This window comes from Talpa occidentalis, unplaced genomic scaffold (genome assembly GCF_014898055.3).
Source record: "Talpa occidentalis isolate TD23 unplaced genomic scaffold, MPIMG_talOcc4v2.1 talOcc4.15, whole genome shotgun sequence".
Lineage (NCBI taxonomy): Eukaryota > Metazoa > Chordata > Mammalia > Eulipotyphla > Talpidae > Talpa > Talpa occidentalis.
This window is the reverse complement of record NW_023601543.1, coordinates 24,936,461-24,952,120: the sequence shown is the minus strand read 5'-3', so window position 1 is coordinate 24,952,120 and position 15,660 is coordinate 24,936,461. Positions and strand designations below refer to the sequence as shown.

The window sequence follows — 15,660 nt, the reverse complement described above, 5'->3', positions numbered from 1 at the left end:
CATCCTACACTCTCCTGTGATTAAAATACACTCTGATATCAATCTTACACAACTGTTTCTCTACTTCCCTCACTAGAATATGTATTCCTTCAAGGGAGGGTCCATTTATTCCTCAACTCTGTACCCCTGGTTCCTGGTACATAACAACTGCTCAATAAGTGCATCTGTTTCCGAATATGCCCTGCCTTCCTAGCATGCAGCTTCCTTTGCCCACACTGCCCAAAGACCAAGGCGTCTGAAGGGATCTCCATGATAGGGATGGGAAATCATCTTAGATACCTGATACAGCCATAGAACATAAGGGAGGGGAAAGCTTTGGAGATTACCTAATCCAGTCCTCCCTGAGACCGAGAACAATTTACCCAATTGCTACGTGATTTACTGTCACATAGGCAGTTGCTGACAACACTTTTTCTCCCTAATCAAAGAGGTCATCAACCCTTAGAGATTTTGGCCTTCTAGAGACAGGTGCCCAGAAATGACCTCCTTTGGGCAATGATATCTCCAGCAAGAATTAGGAATTTTATAGGCACTAACTCCAGAGATACCACACAACATGATGGCTTAAGAGAACTATAAACTTGTAAATTGCTGAGAGTAGATATTAAATATTCTTGTCACACACCCAAAAATGGTAATCATGAAGTGATGTATGCTCTCTAACCTTATTTTGATAATCATTTCACAACACATATGTGTATCAAACCATCATGTTGGACACCTTCAACTTACAAAACGTACGTAATTATGGTAAAATACATGTGGAAATTTAAAAGAAAGAATGGATTCTGTGGTTAGCCGAAAACTTAGTTCAAATTTTAGCCCTGCCACTAAGAGGTGGTGTGACTTCGGCACTTATTTTAATCTCTGTGTCCCTCAATTACCTCATTTTTTTAAGTTTAGACTAACAATACTCTGTTTTCCATGACTGTATCAAGAATTAACACTTTTAAAGTGCCTGGCACATAGAAAGTGCTCAACAAAGATTTAACAACAACAGCCTCTCCTATTGCTCCTCTCTCACTTTCTACCTACATTCTCCATGCTAATTCCTCCTGTGCTTGTTTGTCCTAATAATAAAAAGCTGAAAAGTCTAAAGTTGAACAGGGCTCCATTCCAAAGCTGCTGGGTTGGAGTTGCTGTCTTGCAAATTTTCAGAGGCATCAGGCCAAAGACCAGGGTTCGCTACCAGTCATGTGTTCTGCCCAGTGCACGTGGCACATACTATGCCCAAGATCCGCAATCACCTCTCCTATCCACAAGCCCCCCTCCTGCCTTTCGGTCAGGTGGGCACAGTAGATTGTACAGAGATTCCACGGAGTACTTTGACAGCTAATTCTAGCACATTTGATCACAACTGGAGAAAGATGTTCTAGGAGGCATATTAGAAATAAAAATGAAGTTATGGGATCGTTTATCCCCAATTATAGTTGCCTCCAAATATTTCTCATCAATTGGGAATTGTGAAAATGTGCTTCAAGTAGCAACCCAGAAGTCACTGGCCACTGCCAGACCCTCCCATCTTCTGAAAGAGCGATGGTTTAAATAAAATGTAGGTTCTTGGGCCTCACCACAGATATTTTATTCAATAACTGCAGCCCATGAATATGCATTTCAAAAGCCCTCTAGCAATTCTAACGCCAGCGTTGGTCCTAGTACCAACACTTCCTAAAAACACCACAGAAAATATTTCAAGTAGGAGCATCGAAGGCACAGAAAAACAATTTAAATACCCGACCTGCTGCATAACAGCTGCAACCCCAGCTCTCACTTCTCTCCATGTCTTCCTAACTCCTGGTGTTGTAGCCCCTCCAAACACATGTGCCCCTTGGAGAAGTCTCTCCCAACTACATATGGTCCATGGGACTCTTTTTTAGTCTCACCTGCCTCTAGGAAAGGAAGGGACGCCCTTCAGTGTGTTCCGCCACCCTTACCTTTCTCCTGCCCTGGGGGCTGCCACCTCATTTCCCTTCCTCAACGGCACCCCTCCACAAGAACCCCTGATCCCAAAATGTACCAAATGTCCTCCCCAGTCATGATCGCGGTAGTTGGAAATGTCTGCTCTGACCAAGGGGAACATGGAGTTGGACACTTTACTCAGCTTCAGCCCATGTGGCAACCCCGGCGCCAGCCAAGACAAACCCTCAGGTGCAGTCTCCAGCAGGACTTGCACCACTCTCTCCAGCAATATCCCAGCTGTCCTCAACCTCACCCTGCCGCCAGAATCACTCCTTCTCCAAATCCCAGCAGCTGCATGACACCTCCCAATGGCACATTCCCAATGAGGCAGATGTCTAAGCTTTGTCTCTGAGAAGAAAAAGCCCCCAAGCCCTGCCATCGCTTCCCCACTCACAAGTGCAACTGTTGAGTGCCCCCCCCCCATTCTGTTACACTCCCTACCCTATCTCCAAATATTTTAAAAATAAGATTATTCAGTAGTTTGATTTTACTACCCTGAGGAGCCTTGGATGGGGTAATTTGCTCAGTTTATTGCTCTTGTAAAAAGGGCAACTCAAACACAGTGGAAACTTTATGTCTATGCTTCAGTATGGCTCAGCTTTCCCTTTCCAGGGAAATCACCCACTCAACTCTCCCATTCATTCGACCGCTTATTCTCTCCTGAGTTATAAAGCAGTGCATTTCTGTTAGAGTTGTCTGAAGTAGATCAGGGAGGCTCCACAGAGACGCTGCATTTGGCCTGACCTTAGGAGAGAATTACAGACAGAAATGGAAGAAAAGGGAATTCCAGAAAGAAACACGATGAACAAAATTGAGCAGAGTTTCTCAAATTTTAGTGCGTACTGAAATCATGCTGGGAAACAATAAATAACAATTCTAAAATAGCAGTTACCTTTGCAGTGGGGCCAAGGGAATCTGCTCAGAGTATGAAGGAGACCTCAGCTGCACTTGGGGATATTCTATTTCCTCAGATGAGTGGTATGTATTCGTGAAATAGTGCACATTATCTTTTCAAAAATAAACCAGTCTGAGAAGCTGTGTAAAGTGCAGATTGCCAGGCATCAGTCCTTCTGATTCAAAAGGCTTAGGATGGATAGTACTAAGAAATCTGCGTTAACAAGCACCCCAGATAATTCTTATACAAGTGGATCACTCTGAAAAACACTGTGATATCATTTTTTCCCCAAAAGGGAAAAAAAAAGAAATGCATAGCATTGTGGTGCCCTGCACCACAGTCTCCACTGCTCCAATTTGCTCTACGAGTCTCTACTAGTAAGTAGGTTAACTTCTTTGAATAACAGTTTCCAAACCGAAGGTCACATTTATAATCCTTGCTCAACATGGTATTGATAAATAATGCCTGGCTAGACTTTGAAGGGGTTTCCAGGAAATGCATGCTTTCCAGAGAAGATAAAAGTTTTTTTGAAAACAGCCCTTCTTCCTTGAATCAAGTTCATGCTGTTTCCAGTAAGAAGTGCCAGCAAGGCATGGGGCAGGTTCTCTATCAGGCAGGTGGGTGAAGGATCCCTCAGTGGCGTTTTCAGGCTTTTAGTGACCGTTTTACATCATTTGTCGTGAGGCAAGCAGGTGCAGGGCAGGCAGGGCGGCTGCAAACCTTCACTCTTTCTGGGCTCTCTAGATTCTCTCGTATTCTATTTGCTGGTCTCTGCCGCCCCAGTCCTCTGCTGGCCAGCTCTGTTCTCTGCTGCCGCCCTTACATCCTCAGCTTCCAGGCTCAGGCGTGCCCACTCACACACACCCACACCACACTCCAGGTCCACCATCAGGCACGCGTTTAAGCCCACAGGTGCTGATCATTGATGCTAATGGGAGGAACGTCATCACTTCCATTTACCCTACACAGTGGCAACTTCCAGTGGGCTAGAAACATGTTAGCATTAGGACCTTAGATGGAGAAAATCATCATCGGCGCCTGTCTTGAGGCCTAACTCCATCCTCTTAACAATAGCCACAATGGAACGGCCAGGGCATTGGTTCTCATTTGGGTTTTGGAAAAGGAGTGTACCCATGAAAGTCACGGGCGGCAATTTTCAAAACACGCAGCCTTCCACCTGTTGCTGAGTATATCCAAATAGAAAAGTAACCCACAGAGTTAAAAGGTCCACATTTTTTAAGCACTCCAGGTGATTCTGACACAGTCCCTGCTCTAGAAAGCTTCTTGGCCTCCCTCAGGTAACCAGATCCAATATCTCACACTTTTTCCTGCCAAGAAGTTCCTTATATTTACATCTCACCTATTTCTTCTTTGTTTAGCAATCACAGAAGATAGAGGATAATTCATAAGTATCTCACACATGTATGCACAGGGGAACATGAATAACGATCTTGTTCTCAGGGACTGGGAGGCAGCTGGTTGGAAACCTCAGCATCCCCAGAGCTGAAATAATCTTCTGACCAGATGTTTCCTTCACTGGTCAGAGCAGGGCATGAAGATCCCAGTGGAAGGCTCTCTGGACTCTAGGCTTGTCCAGCTGGATCAGCTGCAGGTGGAGCAAATGGGACCCAAGGGCCCCATCAGGTCACCTTGCTGAGTATGACTCAGGCCAGCAGCTCTTTATTTCTTCCTGTCTCTCCCACTTCCCACTGCTCATCACTGCGGGCAGCTGCCAAACCGGGGAACAAGAATCAGGCAGGGGGAGGGAGGAGTTCTTAATGGATATTCCATCTCTTCAGTGGTTTGGGGTCTGGCAGAGATAAGCCAGACCTGAAATATATTGGCTCCTCCCTCTGATGTATTTCGGTTAATGCACTAGCTGCCGAGAAGCAGCCACGCTTAGAGCAACAAAATCAATTCCCCTTGGTCAAATAACAAGCTTAAACTTAACCCTCACAGCTCTCTTGCTCTCTCTTGCATTTTTCTCTTGTGTTCTCTCTCTCTCTCTCTCTCTCTCTCTCTCTCTCTCTCTCTCTCTCTCTCTCTCTCTCTTTCTCTCTCTCTCTCATCTTTTACCCATAGAGTTCAAAATGCGGTTCAGACTTGGCTTCCTGCAACTGGCAGAACATATCTCGGAGGAGTCACACTCAAGATCACTGAAGATTATGGGATCATGGTCATGTGCCACTTGCCCTAGAAAATGTATCTGTCCAAGCAGTCTTTGCCATTCATTCATTCCCATCTGATATACCCTTGATAGACACCAATTTCTAAAAAGGAGGTGGGAAAGACCCTTAGTTGGCTGGTGTTACAGATGGGGAAACAATGGAGAGCTGGTCTTCAATGTCACTCCTCTGCCTGGGAATAAGCTGTATAGAACATCCTGGATCGTGACTCTTTCTATGATTACTGTCCAGTGGCACATTATTCTTGAATTTTAAATAACCTCATCTAGAGCTTTTGTCAAATTCTTTTGGGAACATAATAGTCACTACTTTAAATCGATTACATGCAATGATGTAAATGAAAGTGTTTTGTAAATTGTAGAAAATTCAACAAATAGTAAATATTATTCACATTGATGGGAAGAAGGAATGGAAGGAAGGAGGGAGGGGGAGAGAGGGGGAAGAAAGTCCTCGTCTAAAAGTGAACACTGCTCATGTTCCTATGAGCAAAAGTCACTGGGGAATGTAGAATGACAACATCATATAAGATGAAATTGGTAGCCATGTTTTCACTTCCTCTGTATGACATCTGCCACTCAGCCAAAATTCTTCATTTGATCTGCGAGTATCTACATCCCTATTTGACACCCACATCTCAAAAATTTCCTTTGAGTTCATAAAACTAGGAGGTAAAATCTACAAAAATGCACCGTATGGAGGGCCATACACATTTTGTGAAAGTCTCGGTCAAATCCAAAATTGGAAGTAGGAGCCTCCCCGGTGGTGCAGCGGTTGAGCGCTGGGTTGCGAAGCTGCCCGCGGCCTCTGCGGTGCCGGTTCGATCCCCGGCTGCTCCCCGGCCACTGGAGGAGGGTCCCACATGGCGCGCAGACCTCTCCTGCCGCCCGCTGCTCCCCTCAGCATTGTACTTCGTCAGTCTGCCTGCTCTGCTCTCCCCTCTGGCTCTGGTGAATTCTCTCACCCTCCCAAGCTTCTGATTTTACCCAGTGCTTGTATAAACAAAACAAACAAACAAACAAAATAAATAAATAAAACATGCCTCTATTAAAAAAAAATTGGAAATAGGAGCCAGTTAATGCATGGAGTCTGATGGGAACTCTTCCTACTGACCATCCCCCAATTAGCCCTTCCACACTCTCTACAGAAAACTCTTAGAAATGCAAGTGGGGCTAAGTTATCACTCTCAAGTCTGAAGAGAAGAGAGCATGGGGTGCTTACACCCTTGAATAAAAGTCTGGGAATGAAAGGAAAAGTGGTGAACAACCCCAGGTTTCACATATCCAACTTATCCCAACACACAGTAGACCATGCCTCAGTCCTGCATTCATTCTTTTTACAGTTACTAAACAGCTGCTCTGTGCCAGGTACCAGTTGGGTCCTGGGGTTATAAATATGAGTTGCAAGGACCACCCCTTTCTCCTGCCAACCAGGTGTCATTTCCTGAAATAATGTGTCTATGGAAGTGCTGAGCTCGCTACAGCATACCCAAAAATACAGGTGAAAGGTAAGCCAAGTCCAAGGTTGATTTGTGATGTCCACAGAACCCCCAAAGGGGAATAAAGGCATTGACTTAGACAAGCCTTAATAATTGGTTTTGTTTCCATGGTTTTCAAGGAGAGGAAAGAAATGCATGTAAGTACTTTCTAATCCAGAAAACCATTAATAGCTAAAGAATGGGAAAATGTAAAGATAAGGGAATGGATGGATCTTAATTAAAATTAAACACTTCTACAATGCGTCTGAGAAGGAGAGACTCAGACTGGCACAACAAGACCAAAAAATGACCTGCTACTTTTCATAATCAGGCCAGGAAACCACCAGACTTTAGCTTAGGATCTCTCAACCTTGGCATTAATGACATTTTGGGCTCGATACTTTGCTGTTGGGAGTGGCGAGTTGTTTTCTTCTTGTGCTCTATGTGATATTTAATAGCATTTCTTGACTATTCCCACCGGATGTCAGTAGCACCCTCCCCATGTAGTGATAATCAAAAATGGTCCAGGAACTATTAAATACCAGCTGGTGGCAAGGGCTGAAAAACCAACTTCTGTTGAGAACCAAACTCTGAGCTCATCACTACCATCTTCCCCGAAGCACAGCTGAAAGCAGTCATTGGAGAGAAGAAGGAAAATTTTGGTCTGGGCTGCCCGGCCAGCAAACAAATTCAAGGGAAGAAGAGAAGTGAACACATCAAAGGTCACTGTCCTTTGCCCAAAACTACAATGCAACTAACTTAGTGTGAGAGTCAGAAGTAGGATCTAAGCTCCCTGATTCCATCACCTACAAGGCGGTGCTGATGGAGATAATAATGATAGTGAATCAAATAATAATTCTAAAACTCCATGGCAATAATACACTTCAGCAGTAGTTCTACTAGCACTTTCTCCCAGTACCCCATCTAGATGTAAAAAATAGCTCAAATATTCACACACATCTTTGCCTGTCTGTCTAAACTTGCGTTTCTTCTTATATAGCTCAAATTAAACTGCTCCCATTGCCTTCCTGCAGTCTGCCACTAATACATGTTGCTGGTTCCTAGCCCATCCACACTTGAGCACCCCAAGGCTCCTGCATGAAGTTTCAAGGGAGACCGAATGAAGGACAAGACAGGGACGGTAGCTCAGGGGCATAAGAAATCTGGATAGACTGTTAATGGAAGCTCACAGGACTCACTTAGATGTATGCAAAATAAACAGTCACCTATAGCCTGTTACCTGGAATTTCACCATTGGAGATGTATGTCTTTGGTGTGATGTGTGCCTTAAATCCTTGTTAGGAATCAGCATCTGAGCATATGTGTTTATCAGATCACTGTATTTGGAGATAACTACCAGAGATCAGTTTTTAAACATCAAGCTGATTTTAGAGCAGTGATACTAGAGGAAGTGTTGTTACCCCTAGAAGGCATACCTGGATAATATTCTTAAATGGGTACCCTGCAGGCAGAGGAAAGTGATGAAAAGGGAGCTCAAACAACAGATATCAACTCTGCGTAATAGCCAATTTTGCAATGATTAAAACCCTGCTGTAGATTGGACTTTGGGGCATCCCAGACTAGACATTTCAAAGGAGTCACCCACTTCATAGCCTTAGAGTTTGACAAAGGGGATGTGGTGAGAGTAAATTTCCCCATAAGACAACATATCCTGCTCCCCTCGCAAAGCACCCCAACCTACCCAATCCCAAAAGCGCAGTCTTACCTCCCACAAACTGCGCTGCTCCCATGCAACGTCCCATCATTCTGGAGATGAGCTCCTCCATGCAGCAGCCCAGGACAGCAGCCAGTGCCACCAGGAGCAACAGAGCACAGCCGGCACCTGTCACCACTGTGCACATCTGCCAGGCCAGGCTTGGGATGGCACTGAAGCTGGCATAGCGCCCACACTCTTCCACCATGATCAGACTGTGCCCCTCTCCCCGCACAGGGTAGTTGCACCTCCGGAATGTGCTGAATGACACTGGCTTCCCCAGCTGGGATCCAAAGAGCCAGTAAGGCAAGAAGTAGCTGGTAGAACTGGCCACAGCAGTAACAAGGGAAAGGAAGGCCCAGAGGGTCCCCACCAGGGTCAGGCTGCTCCTCATGGTCCCAGGTTGCTCTGCGGGGATGGGGTGATGAGTTGGATCACTGCGCCAAATGCAGAACGTTATCATGTAGGCTCCATAACCCTATTTTTCATCGGGCTGACCAGTCCTGGAACTCATTGAGGAGTCACTTGGCCCTTGCTTCTGGATAAGATTATTCTCTGGAGAACCATTTGTGTCCTTATGGGATTCTGCTTTTCAGCACTTTTCCCATCTTGCCTTCTTTCTGCTTGATTCAGAATTGCATGGTATCTAGGCTGTAATGGAAGAACCGTAGAGCTCAATTAATGATGGCCTTACGAATGCAAATATAAAACCCAATGAACAGTTTTAACTCTTGACTTTTAGCAGAGAGCTCCCAGGCTTCCAGTGGAACAACCTTGCTGGCCTGGGGGCTCGAGAGGAAGCTGTATCTCAAGAGGGCCAGGAATCAAGTTGTTTTCCAAATATGAAGGAAGAAGGAAGACAATTCTCAGGGCCTTACCCTACTACAAGGGAGAAAAGGGAAGGAGAGCTCACCACGGAGTCACTGGACGTGTCCATTTGACTGGTGAGATGTCCAATGGCGTCAGCATGGGCTTTTTACTGGGAAATGTCAACCAGGTTGAAATGGGTAGAAAAAAATGAGGGGCGCCCACTCTCACACCTCATACCCATCACTGGGAGAGCGATGTTCAGTCAGTTTTTCCAAAATCAAAATGAGAGGCAATTTTGCAACCAGAGAGTGTCATTTAACTCTAGACTGACTACTAAAAAACTTTCCTCCTCTTTGACTGAATTTAGGCAAGAAAGCACCTCATCTCTCTGCAATGGATCATGTACCCTTGCCTGGCAGTGGGAACATAGAGCCAGAAGGACCGTTCAAGCTGCCTTTTGGAATAAGTAATCTCAGATTCAAGATGAGAGTCTTTTCAGATCTAGTCTCCTCAGCCCAACTCACAAATGGCTTTCACAGACCCCTCTGTCAAAAATCAACCACTTCCCTCCCAACTCCATTAATCTGCCATTGCTTTCTGGCCTGTTTCTCGATTAGAGCTGCCAGAGACCACACTGCAGCTTGATGACAGCACTGTGAATGTCTCCAGCAGGCAGATGGTGGAATATGTTTCAGAAATTTCTCCATGATTCATCAGCATTGCTTAAAGTTACAGGTGGCAGGAGAAGGGAGAGAGGCTCAGGGCTCCCCAGGCAAGGGAAGCACAGGAACTGGCTGTACCGGGGCTACCTCATTGCCAATTTGGGACACGGTCAGGAGCAAGCAGCAGCTGTCCTTGGAGATCGGAGTCTCAGGGACAATGCCCAGCCATGAGCCTGTTCACAACATCATCGAACAGTGCCTGGCACAGAGGAAGCTCTCCAACTCACTGTGGTTAAATGAAACCCATTTCATAGAATCATCCAATTTCCAGGTTTGTGGGACCTTAATGAATCACCTAATTCGACCTTCTTGTTTTATACATTGGGAAGTAAGGCCAAGTACAGAGGGAAATGATTTTCCCCAAGGCCCAGAGTAAGTTAGCAAGCAGCAACACCGGAACCAGAAACCTGATCTACAGATCTCTACACCAGGAATTGTGTTCCACACGGTGCTGCGTACCTTCCCACTCCACCCCCACATACATACATGCACACTTTGCAGATGGGAATATGGAGAGGAAGTGATTTACCCCAGGGTAATGGGCTAGTAAGGTACACTGGCCAGACCAGAGCCCAGTTATTTGATTCTTCAAACAATGCTCTTTTTTCTCTCTGCCACAATTCCCCTCTTGATTCATTTGTATTGCGTGCTATGTGCTTTGTGCAGGAAGGGAGCAGAGATCATAAATTGCAGGTGCTTTCTTTGGAATGTTAGGGCTTGGGAAGAAAGTGCCCTGAGCTGGGCTCCTGGGAATAAGGCTTTGTGCCTGAGAGTAGGGGGAATGAAAGAAAGATGTGATGAGGGATTGAAAGCCAACAGGAGGAGAAGTAGAACTAGTTTTGAGTAATTGCTGTTAGAAAGCAGGTACGCTTGGCTGCAATGAGGTAATGCCTCTGCTTCTTATATTAAAGTTTGTAAGATTATGAAAAGTGCAAGCAGCTTTTCTGTGATGGACTCACTTCCTGGAGAAGAAGCCCAGGCCAGAGGATGAGAGGAAAGAAGCTGATAAAGAGCTGCAGGCTGCATCATCATAATCCCTTTCTGATCCATTATTTGCTGTGCTCTGCCCAACACGCTTCCCAGAGAGGCTGGTAAGAAAGACATTGTCCCGGGCTTTCAAATGAAGACATTGAGGGTCTAAAAACGAAGTGAGTTGCCCAAGATCACACACTGATTCAATGGCAGGCCTGTTGCTTCCCACTTTTCCTTCATCTGCAACCTTCCCCCATATTCTCCCTCACTACCCCAGTAAGTATAACAGAAGCTTCCATGATTTCCTTTCCAAGATTTCAGAATATATTTAAGGATGGGGAAGGAATTAGAGGGAAAGACAGTGAAGGAAGGAAGACGTCCACTTTCTCCAAAAGTGCATAACCAGAAGAACAAGAGCATTCATTGTTTTAAGTTCAGCAATTGTCCTCAGATGACAGATATCACCTAAGAGCTTCGAGACCTGGAGGTCAAAGGTTCCAGTATGACAACCAGAGGGCAAACAACTTAAGGCAGACAAAGGGTCTGTATCAATGAGTGCTTAGGCTTTATCGTAGAAGTTTGGGAGAGGTTCTGCCATCAGGTGCTCATCATCTGTGACAGATCAGTCTGCTAAAAAACACTACCACTGACAAGTGTCCCCATAAATTCATTTTTTAAATAACAGTTTGAAGTCAAGTTGTAGGAACATGGAATCACAGAATTCAGATGAAATTAAATATATTTTGCTTTTGAAAAACTCATTGGCCTTCAGAATTTAAATCGAGTACTTTCAGCTTCAGGAAAAACTCACTGTGCTTATTTCCTGTGGGCCCATGATGACCAACTGTGCCAGTTGACCTGGGACTGAGAGGTTTACTGGAATGTGGGATTTTCAATGATAAAACTGGAAAAGTCCCAAATTTGAATGAGTTTTCATGCTATTTAGGACTCAAAGTATGGTGAGCTAGCACCATCCACAACCAGCAGGTTGAGAATCACTGCCACAGATAATTCTGTAATGATCTTTCTCTCAAGGATTCAATCATAGAAAGCAAAAATTAGCATGGAGTTAAACATTGGGGAAATGAAGCCTATACACTTTGGGTGTAAACCTTCTGAATCATAGGCTTCACCTTATGCCAACAAGAAAGAAATCCTAGAGATCCAATTGCTTGATATTTTCTGAGCACACAATAAGTCCCAGCCCAGCTGCTCCTGCAGTTGGCTAGGGAGTCAATGAGGCATGTGGTGCCTGCGCATGAACAATGCTACAGGTTCACACATGCTGGACAGGGATTGGATTCTAGCAAATTCTTTCCGTTTCATTGCCTGCAATAGAGTAACCTCTCTTCCCGTCAGCCCTCCAAAACAAACCAAGTTCAATCCAAGGAACTGGCTAACTCTCTTTGCATTCACATAAATAGAAATCACATAAATGTTATATTTCTTTCTATCTAGTATATTTCATGTATGCAATAACTTTGTTTCCTGTCATGGGATGTCTAGCCACACAGCCACACTGAAGTTCCAAAACCAAGAATTCAACCTGGATCAATATGATTGCTGTCGTCCCTCTCTCTTTCCATGTTTCATAGTCCCTCATTCCTTAGCATCTCGATCTTTCACCCTGTCTTCCATCTGCCTGTTTCTAAGAGTGGTTGTATGGGATGCAGTGAGTGTTACCAAAAAGTCGAAATAACCAAGGTAGAAGCACTGGTCTGAATAACCAAGGTAGAAGTCTGGTCTGAACTTACTGTCCTTACTAAAGACTATTAATATTCACCAATCTTTAGAGATGAGGCAGTTGTTCTAAAACCAGATCATGGGTCGAGAGAGGTCACTTCAACATATACGAGGCGGGAAGCTCACCCAGGCCATACATGTCAAATGGTTATCTGTATTGCTTTGAAAGAATTCTAGAGGAGAGTCTACCATTTTTTGTCATTAACTTAAAATCTTTCACCATCAATAAGTCATTTGTTATGTCTTCTTTGAAACTTTTTCTGCTGCAACTTAAGGCCAATTCTTTTGATCAGATCCTCAGAGGGAATGGAGAACAGCCTGGCCACTGTCCTCCGGATGAGAGCCCTTTAACTCTGATTGCTGGTAGCTTACCTTTAGCCTCCCTCCCCCACCAAATGCACACTCTATCTCTCCCAGTGGTGCTTCATTGCCAAGTTTTTAACCCTTTGTTCTCATATTTTCACTCTCATGTGTACTACTCATGTGGGCACTTAGTCTCAGTGAACTGGAAACATTGCTTTTATATCTTCATTGCTGGAGAAAAACAAACCAAATCCTACCTTTACCATGCCTCCTCCTTAGTCCCCTTTTGTTTCCATTTGAGTTTGTCATGCAACTTCTGAATTAAGGAAAGCAGTACTTTATCAAAGGTCTTGGAGGTCAGGCAAAGCAGCCAATGAGTTGATACCCAGAACAGGAAGTGGTCAGAACGGGAATCTTTTCTTGCAGCTGCTGAAGAAAACATGGCAGCAAGACTGCTAGTTTGGGACTGGTCTGTGAGGAGCACTTTTATTTTTTTATTTTTAATTTTTTTAATTTTTTTAAATTTTATTTTTATATTCCCCATACAATTGCAACCCCTTTATTTTGACCCCAATCCCTCCTTTCCCCACCGCCCAACCCCATAGTGTGTCTCTGGTTCATAGTTGTTTGTTGATTTTGATTTTTTCTTTCTTATAGTTATACTTTTTCCTGGTCCCTTAATTAGGTTTTCTAGATTCCTGCTATGAGTGAGACCATCCGGTATTTTTCTTTTTCTTTCTGGCTTATTTCACTGAGCATGATCCCTCCCAGCTCCATCCATGTTGCTGCAAATTGCATGTGTTTATCTTTTTTGAATGCTGAGTAATATTCCATGGTATATAGGTGAGGAGCACTTTTGTTGGCAATATTGTTGGCAAAAGAATAGCAACAGGCCTTTCTCCTCATGCCTCCATGCAGTGTGCACTGTCTACCTGCCAACCCTGTTAACATACTCAGTGTTGAGGCTTCCCTAAGGAAATGAGCAAGATATGCAGGCAAATGTTTCTCATGGGTGAATAGAATCCTTCCCCAGAGAAATATTCTCCTTGTATCCAGGTGGGTATAAAAACAGCTTTACCATTCTAGATAGTTCTGCTTCAAACACAGCTTCAAAAAGAATCTACTCTCACTTGCCAAACATTTCTTTCCTCATTTTCTGCCATCTGAATCCCTCAGAAGTTTTTTTTTTTTTTAAAGATTTATTTATTTATGCAAGCACTAGGTACAGTCAGAAGCGCGGGAGGGTGAGAGAATTCACCAGAGCCAGAGCGGGGAGCAGAGCAGGCAGAAGGACCGAAGGACACTGCTGAGGGGAGCAGCGGGCGGCAGGAGAGATCTGCGAGCCATGTGGAACCCTCCTCCGGTGGGAAGCAGCTGGGGATCCGGGGATCGAACAGGCGCTGCAGAGGCTGCGGGCAGCTTCGCAAGCCAGCGATCAACCGCTGCGCCACCTGGGAGGCCCTGAATCCCTCAGAAGTTTTGCCTCCTCTGTATATCTCCACATTAGGAGTTGTTTTCATGTTCACCTGTGCCTGAAATCATCTCATGATGTAGCTACTCCAAGGGCCTTATTTCCCATTTTCATCTCAGTGACTCAAAAAAACCCTCACTTTTTAAAGCTTTGTTGATGTATAACTGATATAAGACATATTGCACATATAATGCATACATATTGAAGCTTGGGGACATACACCTTACATCTGTAATATCATCACCACAAACAAGGTACTATACATATTCATGACCTTCAGAAAGTTTCTTTTTGTGTGTGTCTGTTTGTGTGTGGGTTAAGGACACTGAACATGAGATCTATCCTCAATGTATTTTCAAGTTCCCAACACTGTATTAACTATAGCAGAGGTGTACAGCAGATCTCTAGAATTTAGTCATCTAGCATAACTGAAACCTTGTACCCACAGGGCAACAATTCCTCATTTAGGCCCTTAGGCCCTGGCAACCACTATACTCTCTGTTTAAGAAGATATTTTGATGTAAATCTTTTCTTTCAATCTCCTCTGCTCTCCTGCTTGCTGAACCTCTTTCTAAGCCTTCTCCATCCTTTTCTCTTTTAGTCAGGGTAGAATGACTAGTAAATCTATATAGCTAGGTTAGGTTCATTCATTTATTTATTTGCATCTCTCCATCCTGGGGTGAAGATGCTCATGGTCAGGTTAAGCATTAGACGACAGGAAGTTAGAAAGTAAATGGAGAGAGAGGACCAAATAAGTCATAAATAACCAGAAAGTCAATCCTAAATAACAAAGTATTTAGAGTAATAACTACACAGAGACAAAGAAGCACATTAAAAATAACAACAACAAAAAGCCTTCACATCAGGTCCTGTGCTATTCTTTTTCTCCAGTTTGAGTTTGGAAAGGTAGGAACAAATTTCCTCAAATTTCATATGAACTTCTCTCTTTCCTGCAAAAAAACAGCCTGCTCACTGAGCTCCCTGTGTGTCTTTTGTTTGGAAAGCATGGTGCCAATTAGAGAATCTCATCCCAGTTCTTACTCTGCCTGGACAGGTACCACCGTCTTTCATGATCAACTGGCTGACAAGAATCATCCTATCTCACACCCTCCACCAGTTAGAAACTACAACCATCAGGTTCCCTAGCTAGAGGCTGTTAAGCCACATCAACAATGGACTAACTGATCAACCATCCCACCACCACACTTACAACATTAGGTTCATAGACCCAGCCTTGCTATAAATGCCCACGAGTCGTTCTACCCAGTCTTAACAGAGAATTAAATGCTACCACAGCTGATCACCTCCATTCAATGAATCTGGCTACTGTGATAGAAGGTGGCCTGAACATTCTCCAACCACTTCAGTGGACATGGGAGGCAGCAAGGCATACTAAGAGTGTTTCTCAAAA

The 15,660-nt window shown here is 44.3% G+C and overlaps 1 protein-coding gene across 4 annotated transcripts in view; it reads right to left on the bottom strand.

Moving 5' to 3' along the window:
• LHFPL1 (LHFPL tetraspan subfamily member 1) overlaps nucleotides 1–15,660 on the bottom strand; it is an 85,578-nt gene that overhangs the window by 28,334 nt on the left and 41,584 nt on the right. For 2 of the 4 annotated variants that reach the window (XM_037512932.1, XM_054695601.1), the window contains exons 2-3: nucleotides 13,036–13,207; nucleotides 8,241–8,879 (exon numbers count right to left, since the gene is read on the bottom strand). In XM_037512932.1, the coding sequence (XP_037368829.1) occupies nucleotides 8,241–8,691 (451 nt within the window). In that variant the 5' untranslated portion in view covers nucleotides 8,692–8,879; nucleotides 13,036–13,207. The remainder of the gene's footprint in view (nucleotides 1–8,240; nucleotides 8,880–13,035; nucleotides 13,208–15,660) is intronic. The other 2 variants (XM_054695600.1, XM_037512931.1) reach the window with 1 other exon arrangement.